The 14,873-nt window shown below is 40.7% G+C and overlaps 2 protein-coding genes across 13 annotated transcripts in view; one reads left to right on the forward strand and one right to left on the reverse strand.

Annotated features, from left to right (window-relative positions):
- Positions 1–14,873, forward strand: part of wdpcp (WD repeat containing planar cell polarity effector) — a 65,007-nt gene that overhangs the window by 44,882 nt on the left and 5,252 nt on the right. For 7 of the 12 annotated variants that reach the window (XM_084708859.1, XM_084708857.1, XM_084708864.1 and 4 more), the window contains 3 exons: positions 1,904–2,001; positions 2,697–2,725; positions 3,001–5,201. In XM_084708859.1, coding sequence (XP_084564985.1) covers positions 1,904–2,001; positions 2,697–2,725; positions 3,001–3,051 — 178 coding nt within the window. In that variant the 3' untranslated portion in view covers positions 3,052–5,201. Of the gene's footprint in view, positions 1–116; positions 182–1,903; positions 2,002–2,696; positions 2,726–3,000; positions 5,202–5,482; positions 5,577–11,737; positions 11,895–14,873 lie in introns of those variants that run through there. The other 5 variants (XR_014768779.1, XR_014768780.1, XR_014768781.1 and 2 more) reach the window with 5 other exon arrangements.
- On the reverse strand, positions 8,837–11,977 carry otx1 (orthodenticle homeobox 1). Its single transcript, XM_084708874.1, has 3 exons — positions 11,810–11,977; positions 11,242–11,393; positions 8,837–10,514 (listed from the first exon to the last, which is right to left on the reverse strand). Exons 1-3 carry the CDS (start codon positions 11,904–11,906, stop codon positions 9,777–9,779), a joined length of 987 nt encoding a protein of 328 aa, XP_084565000.1. The 5' UTR covers positions 11,907–11,977; the 3' UTR covers positions 8,837–9,776.

Genomic DNA, 14,873 nt, shown 5'->3' on the forward strand with positions numbered 1-14,873 from the left:
GCCACATATGTGTGCCTGTGAATGCTTAACCTACTCATCCAACATGTCCAAAGATTGTTTGATGAATTGAATAGTCTTCAGTGGCCACTTTGCCTAATCCCTGTTTCCCCATGTAGACCCATGGATGACTGTTGTAGAAGAAGCACTTGTTGTTGACCATAAAATACCATGCAGAAAGAGTGTGAGTGTGACTGGAAACGTACACTGTACACAAACAGCCGCCAGATAGGGCAAGCCGTGGCAGGGTTAAAAGAGAGAGGGAGAAAGAAGGAGGGAGGGAAAGAGGACATGGATATGAAGGGGAGGGGGGCAGTTTACAGTTGTACACCAAGTAACATATTGAGTATTTATGTAGGATTTGGGTTTATTAGATAAAGGGCTCTTGTTCTTTTTATCCTTATAGGCTTTTCATGGCTGTTTGACTTCAACACTGACGACTCTGTCCCAACACCACCACACACCCCCCCCCCCCCCCACACACACACACACACATACACTGCACTCCTTCGTTTAAGCCCCCTCCATCTATCCCAAATCCCCCCCGTATCTGCCAATTTAAACAGGCAAGGCCCAGAGAGAGAGGGTGAGAGAGAGAAAGAGTGAGGTGGGGGGGGATAGATGGACTTAAGCTCTTTTTTTTTTTAAGGCAGTTGTGTAAAAAAAAAAAAAAAAAAAAGCAGTAAAGAGGGTTAGGGCGATTTGGCAGCCAAAAGCCCAGTTCAACCACACCGGGTCTTTCCCTGTACAGTGGAGGGCGGCTAAGGCAGCCGATCACTTTACCTCCCCAAAGATAAGTCACGCACAGAAAGAGCCTGCTTTTTTTCTAGCTTTGTGTTTGTTTGTCTTCCTTTTTGAACATTTTCTTATATTAAAACCCTGTCATAATCTGGTCTCCAATGAAGTTTTGCCTTTTCTCATGTGAAGCCAATGAGAGCTTAGCGACATGGATTGTGTGTGTGTGTGTGTCTGTGTTTGTTGGGGGAGTGGTGGTATTATGGTGCGGGATTTCCACGTTTGGCTCGCATAGCTAAAGAAGAGACAAGAGAAGGAGATGAGCATGGGGGTTTGCCTCTGCCGAGCAGCGATCCCCTGATCTGACGCTGTCCAAAACAGGGGGGTGGGGGTGTCTGGGAACCATCCCAATGTTATTTTGACTGATGTGAGAAAGAAAGTGCTCTGCCCCACTCTCTCTCCCTCTCTCTCTCCCTCCCTCTCTCTCTCCCTCCCTCTCCTTCTCCCTCGCTCTCCCTCTCTCCCTCGCTCTCCCTCCCTCTCTCTCTCTCTCTCTCTCTCTCTCTCTCTCTCTCTCTCTCTCTCTCTCTCTCTCTCTCTCCCTCTCTTGCTGCTCTCAGAAAGTGGTTGATGTTTTTATTTAGTGGAAAGCTACTCAGTCCAGCAACGTATCCAAAACCAGTTTGGAGCAGATGGAGATTGTCCCTCAATACACTACAATACAAATAGTGTCTGCTCTCAAAAACACACACACGATCATACAAACACGTGTAACACTTACACACTCTGATAATGGGCAAACTGCTGTGTCTGGCCCTGTTTCACAGGCTGCTGGTTGAGAGGCCTGACAGAACCTGATCTGACTCTGGGCCTGTGGTTAAATCCTGCTTGTATCAGTAGGGAAAAGTCACTTTACACAGGTTTAATTTGTTTGGGTTGAGAGCCATAAACCTCACACACATTTTTACAATTTGACCCAATTAAGTATCACTTTGCTAATGTAGGATCCAATACCATCTGGGAGATAGTCCTCTCTCATATGTGTTTGAAATTAAGAGGCTGTGACCAATGTTCTTATGTTATTTGATCATTTGCATTCAAGACGAAAGTCTCCTTGCTTGATCTGGAGAGTGTCTGCACAGGCCGCTCATGTTGGTCATGTGATTGTCAGTGAGGAGCCGAGGAGACGGCAGCCAGTGGCGAGCACACCTGTGACCAGCACACCTGAGACCATCAGAGCTGCTCCCACCTGGCCGTGGACAAATACAGGTGTGTGGGTTTTTTCTCTCTCTTTCTCTTTCCCCACTCGATCTCTCCAACTTTGGGTCTCTGTCCTTAGAGTATTCTTGTAACTGTAGCAAAGCACGCCTATCATTGTAAGGTAGCAAGGTAAAGGGACAATTTCGTTATTTGTTTTTCAGGGCCACATATTAGACCCGCATAAATTCTCTGGCGTCGTGGGGTGTGTTTTATTCTCTAAATGTAGCCTGAGAGCTCATTTCTCCAGATTTCAGATATCCAAGATGACTAACAGGCCATTTAGGGAAAATAGACATTAGTAAAACATTACTCGTCTTTCTGCCTCCTCTCCCTCTCTTCTTCGTAATAATTCCATTCTAGCGATTAGCAATTGTCTCGCCACCGAATCGCTCTGTGATTTGGTAATCCAGACTGTAGGCTACTGGAGGGAATTTGCATCGCCTTTTCCAAATATCTGCATAACGGCAGGGTTTTAATGTCAATCATAGCTGTATTAACGCATGGCTCAACCCTGGAGTGGTGGCCTTGAGCGACAAATTCTACATATTCAGATCGTGTGAAGGAAATGTCTACAACATTTAGATTGAACTTGTATTGATTGTGTGTTGGGTGTATGTACTCCTGGCCCTATGTGTGTAGTGTATGCCTGGCCCAAGGTGCCCTGTTCATGTTTGTTAAATGTTTGTGGGGTTTTTTTCATGCAGAAAACAGCCTTGTCAATCAAGATGAGAATGTAAGTTGATTTTGGCATCTTAATACACAGTGTTTTCTCTGATATATAAAAACGAAAATACAACTTCAGCCATTATGATGCTTATATAAATAAATACATACTTGAAGCTAAAATATAGACAGGCCTAGTATTAAACATAGAGTAATGGAGAATATTCCAGATCAATGAAGGCTAACAGCTTGAAGTGGGTCACCATAATTTATGTACATATTTAAATGGAAGGGGTCTGTTTTGGAAAAAACTTTAACCTATATTTCTCCTTACCTTCTTTCCAGGAGAAAGAAGAGACAGGGACACTCAAAGTGGTTCATTTTGGTCTTGTTTGACCTTCTTTGACATGAACTGACGGTAACTGTCTTTGAATGGTGTCAGGGATTTTGTACACATTTGATATCTTTTGTAAATCATATCTGATGGCAAGAAAAGGAACCAATGTATTTTTTTACATAAATTTATGGTGAGCGATTAACTACAGTAACTGAATATAGAAATGTTGTGAAATCAAACCATTGAATGTGTATTAATTCTCATCTACTTTTGAAGCTATTAGTACAACTATAATTCTGTTTCAATTCTCCAGAACACAATGATGCACAACATGTCTTACTATTGCTAAGCATACTGAAGAAGCGACCACGGTCTTCTCTCCTATCTCTCGTGATATTGCATGTGCGCGTACGTGTGGGTACGGGGATGTGAATCTGTGTGAGGGTGAGCAACTGCTCGTGTGTGTTGGTTGAGATTACGGGCCGCAGTTTTATTCATGAAAAGGAGCCAACAAGCGACTTTAAAGCATGGCGCCGAGCCCCTTTCCTGAACAGCAGCCATAGCCGTGTCAGAGCTGTCGACGCGCTGCGCTCGCCGGCTAATCTGACAGCACCGAGCGAGCCCTAATCCCTCCCTGTATCGTAATCTATTTACTTTGCATTCTAAGAGGATTTCCACCAAAACATATACAAGAACCAATGCTGGAAATGGACAGGAGATCAGTGAGGATGCTTTTCTGTGTGCTTTTTGTTTTGTTGGCTTTTCTAAAAAATCTTTGTATGTTTTGGGAGTCAATCCCTTCGCAAGAGGGACAGCTGAAAGGAATTACATTTGCAACTGATACTAATACTTCTCTGTTGTAAACATAACATGTTACATTCCTTTCAGTAATACACTCTGGTGGCAGTTGTTACAGATAAGTGTCATCTGTCATTGCCTTTAGTGGATCTCCTGACACCTTTTTAATTCACCATCCACTGGCATATTATCACAGAACTGAACGACTTGACAGCTCAAATGGACCTTCAAAATTGCTTAACAGTCAAGTAACACACATCAAGCTGATGGTTTATAATGGCATTCTAGCATGCAAAGCATTAAAACTTCTAAACGACGACACTAAAAAAAATCTTTAAAAGACAAATGTGTGTCCTTGGATGACACGTTTAGGCTGCTGTTTACTATTTTATTGGACTAGCTAGAAAGAACAACTGTATTAAACTGCCTATGAACATTTGCTTAGTATGGCTAGTTCGTACTTGTTTTAATGTTAAAATTGTATTGTTTTAAATTGAGTATGACTAATGTTTAAAGTTCAATAGTTTTATAAACCTGACATTGAAATGGTCCAAGACCACCTTGATTGGGAAGTGATGTTAGTGGTACAGTAAAGTAGTGTAGGCTTCGTAGTAGTATTAGCTCAGTGACCTTGTTAACATGTATAAATGAATCAGGCCTCCAGCCCTCCCTATTATCCAGGTTGTCTTTCCCTTAGTGGTTGTTCCATTTTTGTATGGCCCCTAGCTGTCTGGGGATATAGAGTAACACATGATCAGATTTAATGATGGGACTAAATCCAGTTCCTCTCTGTAGTGTTGTTTTTCTCTGTGTGTGATGGGGGTTTGGTTCCTGGTCTTACGTAATTGAGCAGTCCCTCATTAAAATTGGAACTTCCTATAGACGGGTTAGGTCCAATATATTATTGATGTGTGATGTATTTAACCTACAGTCGTAGCCCAAAGTATTGGCAGTGACATACATTTTGTGTTTTCAAAATTTGCTGCTTCAGTTGTGGTGTTGATTCACATTGTTACTTTACTGTTATTGTGCAGAGTGATCAGACGGATCATTTTTGTGCAGAGTGATCAGATGGATCATTATTGTGCAGAGTGATCAGATGGATCATTATTGTGCAGATGGATCATTATTGTGCAGAGTGATCTGATGGATCATTATTGTGCAGAGTGATCAGGCAGATTTTAAATAAAAGCTTCATTGCGCCCCCCCCCCCCCCCCCCCCTCAAATGAATGTTATCACAAAAACCCACATTTCACAGTTTTTGACTGATAACATAATTTCTGTAAGTCATATCATCAGCACATGGGAAAGTGTGAACTAGTTATAGTCAGGTGAAATCACTCTTTCTGATTGGATTTTAAGAGCAGATTGATTGCTGTAATATATGGTACTATTTGCATATATTGAATGTTTTTGCCAATAAAAGCTTTTAAAACTTATGAAATGTGTATTATTGTTTTCCAGTATTCTATATAAACATGATAAATGTATCCACAAAAACTGAACCAGACTTTGAAAAACACAATTTGTCACTGCCCATACTGTGGGCGACAACTGTCAAAGACTGATGAATCAGGCAAAGGCAGGTTTGATGTGTTGTGAAGGGATGTGTTCTAGTGGCCACCTATATGCTCTCTCCCACAATGCCATTTCCTGTAAGTATTTACCAGGGTCATTTACTTCCTCTGCAGAAGTGGTTCGGGGCTGTTTCCCTCTAGAACCTCTCAACCACACTCCTCTTCCTCAACGTAACCATGGATGTTAGTGGACGATTATGGAAGATTTGTAAGTATTTTAAACATGATTGTAACATGATTGTAACACTGTCAGCAACAGCCTTTAAATTACATTCACTCAGAGTGTTGAATGAAACCTGGAATGGATCAAACTTGTACTTGCTTTCCGAAATGTCATGAATGAAAGGGGTTACAAAGTTGTTTCACCATGGTTGGTTGTTGTTGACTGCAATGCTATCCTTTTGGAAATTGTTCTCAAACTTTTACTCAGTTTGTGTGGGGAAAAACTTCAGATCCAAAATAATCAGCCCTTCAAGTAGAAATGTTGGAGTATTCAAATGTCACACCTTCCTTCCCACAAAGAATAGTATCTTGAACAAATTGTCTGAATGACTGGTTGAAATGTCCCCACCTCCCCGCACCCACAAAATAACCTATAGGTGCCCTTGTACTTTTAACACCAACCACAATTATTGTGTCCATTCCCTCATGAACCTATAGTTCATTGACAAATAAAACAATACCAAATACCTCATCTCTTTCACAAAAACCTTCAGGCCTTGTCTGACAAAAGCATAGAAACTAGAGATTTTGCCCCCACCATACCCATGTCAGTACAGTTGACCTGTGCTTAAACTCTCGGTAAATTTCCTCCGAGGCCCCTCCTCTCAGTCCTCAAACCGTCCTATCAACAGTTAAAGATGCAAAGGTCAGGGGACGGCTAAAAGCTTATAAATAATAGTTAAAATTTAAGTTTTTGCCTTCAAAATACAAGACAAGAAAACTCCCCTCGCTCACAGGCTCCTATCTGATCTATCAATCTCATACTGTGTGGTATCTGTGCAAAACAGTATACATTCATGCACTCATTGCATACACACACACACACAATGCAGTCCATTTCGTTTCACACATGAATAAACCACACATGAAGGAGCCCATCAGATCCTAGATGCACACACACACACACACACACACACACTGCGATATAGATCATATCAACACATGAAGTAAGGTTCACAGCTATTCCAGTTTGTGTCCTGGTAAAGTGAGTCTGCAAAATGTCAACAGGTATTTGAAGCTAACCAAGGGGAGTAGTCAGCCCACATACAGACACACACGTCCACTTGAGTTGAAGGGAGGCCATTGGGTCAATTGTTCACGTGGGGAGGTATGGTGCAATCGATGGCCCTATCGGGGAGACCATCAAAAAGGGCTCAGGAGGAAGTGTAAAAACTGGGAAATGCAGCACACACACACACATCATTTCTCCCTATTACTAATCAATGGAGTCGATTATTTTATTAACAACAATGTGACTAATCTTTCTCCTTTGCTCAATGTTGGGTGGCCTTTTTCTCTCAGTATCTTTGTTGACATTTGCTTACCAATCACTGCAAAAGCTCATAATAAATTATAATGTATAGGTAACTATCTGACTTGCATCAGTGAGTCTCATCTAAAAGAAAAAGACACATCTAATTGGGGGGTATTGTTCAGTAAAACATTTGATAAATGAAACCTGAATTAAGTGTAACAACTTGCAAAAAAATGTCTGTGTGGAGTCATCCCTTCAAAGCCACATGGCAGTTGACCCTGTGTCTATTGTTTTATATCTTGAAATGATTAGCTAATCAGACATTGTGTTAGTAAAGCTTGTATTTATGATGTTACGGTGAACTACTGATAAGGAAATTACTAAATATAGAGGAGCAATTCAGCATATTTGATCTTCAAAGATTTACATGCCAATTGAACCCAGATTTTGGTAAGGTCTAGTCTTTTGTTTACATTGAGTGATTAGTAACCTTTTACACAGTATCACAACGAAATAATTATTAGAGCTCTATAATTTCACTTTAAATTGATTTGAATTAAATCTGCGGAGACTGACATTTTCATTATGCCTATTAATTAATAACTTTGAAATGTTAATAACAAACCGACGTAAAATTAAACTTGACTGTAGGTCTGTAAGTATTGATAATATTCCACGTTCTGCGTGCATGTTTGAATTTACAGTTCTAGGTAACAAGAGCTACCATATTCAGATTTGTGTTCAAGAATGGGCAGGTGCTCCACGTAAGAGCATGGGGCTACAGGATTTTTTTAACCAATTTCCAAGATTGGTTGCTGTTTGTTTGATGCAAATTTGACAAATCCGCTCGTGTTTGTGTACAGTCGCGGTGCTCCGCAAGTCTTAGCTCACGCATAACCGAGCAAACATGTTTAATGTTCTCGTTGGCAAGGTATTTATTCAGCTGCTACATAGCCTATTCATAATTTACATACAGAACACGCATCGGCGATGATTAAAGACAGCAAAGCTGTTGATCGTTTTATGAATAATTTCAAAATGAAATAAAAATAGACTAGCCTATGGTCTATGGAGATCAATCAATTTAGCATTTTTCAAAAAGCCACTCAGTGCTTTTAACGACTTATATTTATTGAAAAGGGTGAAAGTTAATGCTTTCATTCATTAGATACATTTTGGGGACATTGTTAATCGATAAGCGTGTTCCGTTGCTGCATCTTGTAGGCCGCCATCCACCCTGCCTTTTATGTGAATAAATTGTTAGGCTATAGGCCTAACAATTTACGCAAGGCCTAAAAAGTTCAAGTACGGATGCAAATCTCGCAGCATCTTTCTAGGTCTCTTCTCTGTTGCAAGGCCCGACACTGACTCTGTTGCAAGGCTATTCTCCATGTGTCCTTCAATGTCTAAACATCCCAAAGCACTGCCGATTTTCCTCTGTTTATTGAATGGGTGTATGCCTACGAGCAACTTCTCACACACTCCATCTTCACATTTTGACCCGATAACCTGGCCCCTCCTACGTAATTACCGCATTAGAGGAGGTGCAATTCCTTCAGGTTATTTTGGATAAACACACTCGGCGCTGCGCGGAAATGCCGTGCTGTGGTAATTATCGCGCTATTAAATTGGCGTTTTCAATTAGGCCGCGATCAATGTGCATCACGTAGCATAATGTTTAAGGTTTGGGGACAGATATTCCGTTTCCCTTCAGCAAGAAATTGTGTTTAAAAAAATTAAGCAGATATATAATAAGCACGACACAAGGGCCTAGGCCTATGCATTTCCAACAAAGTTGCATCTTGTCCATCTCATTCATTTTAAACCAAAGTGTAGCCTAACTAGCCTACTACAGAATCCGTCACATGATTTCAGACATAGCACTTGGAGTAGGGTAATTTAGAGTCTAGACTATAGGAAACTGTCTTAGACTACATAAGCCTGGCCAAATTCAAGTTAGGGGAGGACACAAAATTCACTATGAAAAAAAAATGAGTTAACTGAACTTTATTGGATGGACATGTATGTAAGGGTTGTCGCCTTAAAATACATTCAACATTTCAACGGCATTTGGAACTGTTAACATTCTCAGGCTAATGATTTGACTCCAACATCAAATCAAGTGCTGCTGTAAAAAGTACAAACATGCCCAAATTAAGAGGCCTGTTTGAGAGTTTTTTTTCAAATAGAATTGCAACCAGGAACCAATCTTTTTTTTTTGCATCGATGTTTTTGCTTTCATTTCTCCATGACATTGCCATTGCAAATTTTTTAATACGGAAAACAATGTATATAAACTTCACTTTATATGGCCAATTCGTTCTCTTTGGAATATTTGGAAAGATTTACATACAGTCGTTTCAAAGTCTTAATAAACAATTTAAAATTCAGAAACACCAACTAAAGGTGGTCATTGGAACTGACCCAAATACATATTTACATATTTCAGCTCCTTTACGTAGCTGACTAAAATATCTTTCATCCTAAAAATAACAAATTTCAGAAATAAAAACTATACACGATTTTATTGGGATGGAGGTAAGCAGCGTACAGTGCGGTCAGTTCCATTACGCGTGCGGACGGTTAATCCTTGTCATTAGACAGGAGCACAGCGTGAGCGAAGACGCTGGTGGTCAGACTCACAGGAGTTTGGTTGAAACATTTTGTTTTTTAAAACAGTCTAGTATATAAAGATCTTCCATCGTCATCTTAAAACAATTCTTCATTGACAAAAGCAAAAATGAACTTCTACATCTCTTCAGTTTAATTTAATATCTTTTGGAAGGGACGGCCAGGGTTTTAGATTAATAAAAAGATCGTTGAGAATCTTCCAAATATTAAGTTATTTTTTTTAAGTCCATATACTTCTAATTTTTTTCTTCAGAAATCAACACGCAGGAAACCAAAAGGCGCAAGAAAAAAAATGTTGAATTACAAGACTTGGAACCTCCAGGAGGCCTGGTCTTTGTAGTCCAAGCAGTCTGTGGCATTGAAGTTGAGCTTCCACGAGGAGGCTGCTGTCTGCTCTTTGTAATCCAGGCAGTCAGAGGAGTTGAAGGCCAGGCCGGAGCCCCCATAGGCCTGGTGATGGTGGTGATGGTGGTGGCCTGAGGACTGGCTGATGTGGTGGTGCGGGTGACCAGACATGGAGGAGGCTGTCATGGGACTAAGCTGGTGGGGGTGGTGGTGAGAGTGCATGGGAGTCAGATAGGAGCCACAGTCCACCCCACTGAAGTAGGAGCTGGAGGGGGCTGGGTATCCCTGGCCGTAGCCGGCTGTCTGGTTGTAAGACATGGGGTAAGAAGCGGCGGCGGCGGCAGAACCGGACACGGAACGCTGCATGCACGAGGCGTTGGATGGGGGTCCTGGCTCGGGGAGGGGAGCCACGGCGGGGGCGGGGGCGTTGCCAGGGGAGATGGCGGGGCTCCAGATAGATGACACAGTGCTGATGGAGGTAGACGTGCTGCTGAGGGCGGCCGCATGATTGGTGGAGGAGGAGGAAGAGGAAGAGCCAGTGCTGGAGACGGCAGGCGGAGTGAACTGGCCGCTACTCTCTGAGCCCGTGCTTTCCCTGGCTGGGGACGACTTCTTCTTGGCCGGGCGTGCCTTGGCACTGCTGCCACTCTGCTGCTGCTGGCGACACTTTGCTCGTCGGTTCTTGAACCACACCTAGAAGCAAAAAAGTAGTTCAGCAGTTAGCGACCATGATACAAACAGGTACCTTTCAAACTTTTGTACAAGGAACATTAAAGGCATGTTGAAGAGCATTATTTGGTCAAATTGGGGTTATTAGCCATCAATGTTAATTTCCACCTTGGCCCCTTTGAGTCTACCTGCATGGCTCCAATTTCATACCTTGTAGACGCCACTGAGATAACAGGCTATTGGGTTTCTCTTCACAGTAGGGTAATTCAATAACACCAAGCACGACAGCTCATGTAAGCATTTTGTTTCACATGCATTTTGAGAATCACTAAAATACGTTAAGATCTTTTGTTAATTTTTCACACTAATTTTTTGTAAGGGAGAAGAGAGAGAGTGAGTTGTATGGACAGTAAACTTGTGCCTCGGTCTTGAATGAACTTTAAAATGTCCCCCATATCAAAATATCATCTGTGCATGATGTACATCATCTTAGTATCTATTGACTATACTGTAGTTGTGATTGCAGAAAGTATTCAAAGGAAAAATACCTTTCTGTAAGTTCATTTACATATTACATCATAAATGGAGTCAAGAGGTCAATAGCAATCACTAGTCTATTTAAGTAACAATAATTAATACTTTTTTGAATGAGAGTAATCCAGTCATGGTACAATTGACTGGAATAGTCAAGACTTCAAGATGAGGCAAACGTTTTAGTCTGTGTGCCAAACACACAAATGCAAAGTTTTACCTGGACCCTTGATTCAGGGAGATTGATTTTCAATGCTACTTCCTCACGCATGAAGATATCCGGGTACCGCGTTTTAGCAAAGAGCGCCTCCAAGATGTCCAACTGGGACCGTGTGAACGTTGTCCGCTCTCGACGTTGTTTTCTTGGCGTTGCTATAAAGGAAAACATAATCTGACATTATCGACAAAACTACAGAAAAATGCATAAGCCTATACATTGCATCGTTTATACTTTCAAGCATTTTGTGGGAATAACTTCAATGCAATAGCCTTGCCTAAATTCTCACTACCACTAGAGACTTCGCTTCTGGGAACTGAATGCACTGATAGTGGATCATTGGATTAAGTAAATTGTTCGAAAAATAGTTTTTTGCCTGTAGTTCAATCGCACAATGTCCGTTTGAAATTCAAAATGTCCACAGAGAAACAACATTGATGAACTCAAACAAGCTGTATTGCAGACAGACGGATCGATTTAACACGATTGTTTGTAATAGGTCTTTTTTTTGGTAGCCTACATTTGAAGAGGTGCGAGTTGCCCAGATCCGTGTATCGCAGTTGCAGCCTACCTGGATAACCCACTGACGGATGCAGCAGGTCCATGGCAGCGCCGCTGAGCCCCAGGCCGTTCATGCCGTAGGGGGGCTGTTTGAGGTATGACATCATGCTAGAGGCAGTCACGGGTCCCCCCAGATCTTGCCAATAGTTCGATTTCCCCCGATGTTGCAGCTTGACGGGAGACGTGCCCAATGTAAGTTACTGCGAATACAAGAAATGCTGAATTAATTCGTTTTTCAAGCACATGTGAAGAAACTTGTGTAAGTTATGAGTTTAATAATTTCGGTTTGATTGTTAAACGAAATATAGCCTATAGCCTGACTGTGTGTCAAACTGAATATGGCCGACTAGTATAGAGAACAAAAACATTGTATTAAATATCCTCGTTTTTAGGTTATGTACAGGCTAATGTTCAACTAATTGTTTTTATAAAATAAAAGAATAAATACAACAGTTTACATTTTCCCTTTAGACCTACCTCCAAATAGGCCATATTTTCTCCTTTGGCGTACACAACAAACATGTTTAGAGGCTGGTATATGCTATCTTAATATCCTTATCGTAGTGTTTGAATTAATTTTAGCATATATATTTTCAGTGCGTCAATCTACTAAATAGTCCAACAAAGGCCAAAAATAACCTTCAATGGACGACGCAGAAGTGAGAGAAGTTAAAGGGAGACAATAAAAAAGCTATATAAAACTGTTCTCTTCATCATAACCCATTTGATAAATAGGTCACTTCATTTACAAGTTATTGTATATGCCATTTGTCCCCATTGCCCTATCTTAATGAGTTCTAGCCTATAAAACATTTCCACAAATCCATGGGCCGTACTGCGAACCAACACATTTTTGTGAACGATTCAAATACTTTATAGTGCAGGTCAGATGAGACAATGGGTTTTATTCCATTGTGAAATAATTCAATGGTATTTTCGTTTTTTTTCTTGCAACATTGCAGGCTATGCTATAGGCTATTAATGGCATATTTGAGATTGATAAAACTAGGCTACGTTAAATGTTAGTCTTTATGAAATTCTAAGTGCATCAAACAAGGCTTTTTATGCGCAAGGCCGATATAGGCCTGATTTAAGACCGGCTATGTTCCCTATTCATCAAATGTCGGTGTCTCACAAGCATAATATAATGCACAGTTAAGTATAGTCTCGCCTTGGCGTTTACCTATATCACATACTTGTGTATTGTAATCCCAAGGGATCACCGTGTTTGTAACAAGTTATGGTAAGGACAAAGTGTAGCCTAATCCTTGTATTACCTTAGATCCTAAAAGTAGAAGTGGTAGCATGGTCACATTTCATTGTGTGTTAGATTAACATTAAGGACAGTTTAAAGATGTTAATTAATTATAGGCTATATAGTGTCAAGGAGAGGAAATTATTTAGTTTGAGATGCATATCTAGTCCCGTGCAAGTTTTTCTGTGTATCCGAGTGCCTTTAACTACATTTTCAGCCCTGAAGGCTTATTTGAAAGGGCAAAATCTTAGTGCAAATGATCCCAATTAGAATTTAGATTACACCTCCGGGGAGAACATTTTTGAAGGATCCTTATCTGCAAAATAAATTAACAAAAAACAAAACAACTTCCCAATTATCATCTAAATTGTTGAGATGACAGACGTCTCAAATCGTTTACTCGAGTTATAATTTAAATACAAATGATCTAACCTAGAAGTGGACTGCGTTTAGCACAGACGCTGTCGCATTACTCGCCCACTTGTCAGGGATTTACCAAGACATTAAATAATAAGTAGTTTTCGTTCCTCTTCATAATTGCAATGGCTTATTGAACTACATCGTGAAACCTCAGTAGAGCCTACTTTGAGAAGTTAGCCTCGCCTCTGAAACCCTCTTCCCCGAACGCCTTTCAACTGACTAAAAGGTCCCGTTTCCCAAACCCAGGTCAAAGTTGTCTAAAAGCAACACAAATCATTTTAAGATGAGCTTATCAACATCAAACTTAAAACGAGTTGAAAAAAAGTCTTACCTTTTCTCTCCCTCCTTTGCCCCGGATTTACTCCTAGTATATGAGCCTTGTTTTAAGCGAGTAGCCGTAAAATTATCCACCAATAGATGAGTTTTGGAGTGCAACCCGACAGGAGAACTCAAACAGCCGACTCTCAAAAACAAATACGGAGACAACGCATTACCGAAATAAGCGTCGAAGTTCTCACCACATCACGTGCACAGACGCTGTTTCAGTGTTGTGGTTTCTGGAGGTGTCCGTGGTTTTACAACCAAATAAATTAAACTAAATTACTTAGCTTGTCGTTGTGTCGATCACTGTGTTAAGGTGATTGCTAGACGGATGGAGATTGATCACCTTCTCTCTACGCAGCTCCTCTATGAGTGTAGGACACCTGCAGATCCAACCAATCGGTGCGCGTCTTGTCTTTGATAGACTGTTGGGGCAGCCATTCTTCGCTTAGAGCGACAATCAATCCCCTCCCCTGTTGGTTGAGGACAACGAAAACCTACATTGGGTCAGGGCTTAAAACAAAAATATCTTACATAGTCTTTAGGATACTGAGAATGTATTACAATTTTCTGCGTAACAGGCTGAGCTAAATTAGGCACGATCAAAATATATTTTAGTTTAAAATGGCTACTTTTTGAGAATGTTTTAAATGGAACAGGTCACGAGAGTGGCCCATACTTTCAGTCTGAATAAACAAGTGGAAATATAGGCTAACGTTTCTTCTCACTTTGGGATCAACATCTAAATGAGAATGTCTTTATTCCATCCTTGAATGTCAGCATGTTAAAGTTGTGGCATATCTAGGCAACACTGCAAGAATTAGGGAGTTGAGAATTCAAAACAGGAAAAACACTTAAGACCAATTGTCTTAATGTTTAAAGCTATATAAAGGCCTACTGGTAGGCCTGTGGATTTATACACAATTATGGATAGAGATACATTCTATTTCATATACAAAAATAACCAGATTATCTTGTAGCAATGTATGTACTATTATCCTTTTAAACCAAAGGCCTATTCATTCCAGCATGTCAAATACGATATCGGCTTTAATATATTTATGTTTAGAGTGTTTAA

This window comes from Hypomesus nipponensis, chromosome 11 (genome assembly GCF_054491055.1).
Source record: "Hypomesus nipponensis isolate SF chromosome 11, ASM5449105v1, whole genome shotgun sequence".
Taxonomy (NCBI): Eukaryota; Metazoa; Chordata; class Actinopteri; order Osmeriformes; family Osmeridae; genus Hypomesus; species Hypomesus nipponensis.

Coding starts and splice junctions, on each gene's coding strand:
- otx1 (XM_084708874.1), bottom strand. CDS start 11,906: ATGATGTCATACCTCAAACAGCCCCCCTACGGCATGAACGGCCTGGGG. Junction 11,394..11,809: donor TCCGTCAGTGGGTTATCCAG/GTAGGCTGCAAC, acceptor TTTCCTTTATAG/CAACGCCAAGAAAACAACGT. Junction 10,515..11,241: donor TCCCTGAATCAAGGGTCCAG/GTAAAACTTTGC, acceptor TTTTGCTTCTAG/GTGTGGTTCAAGAACCGACG.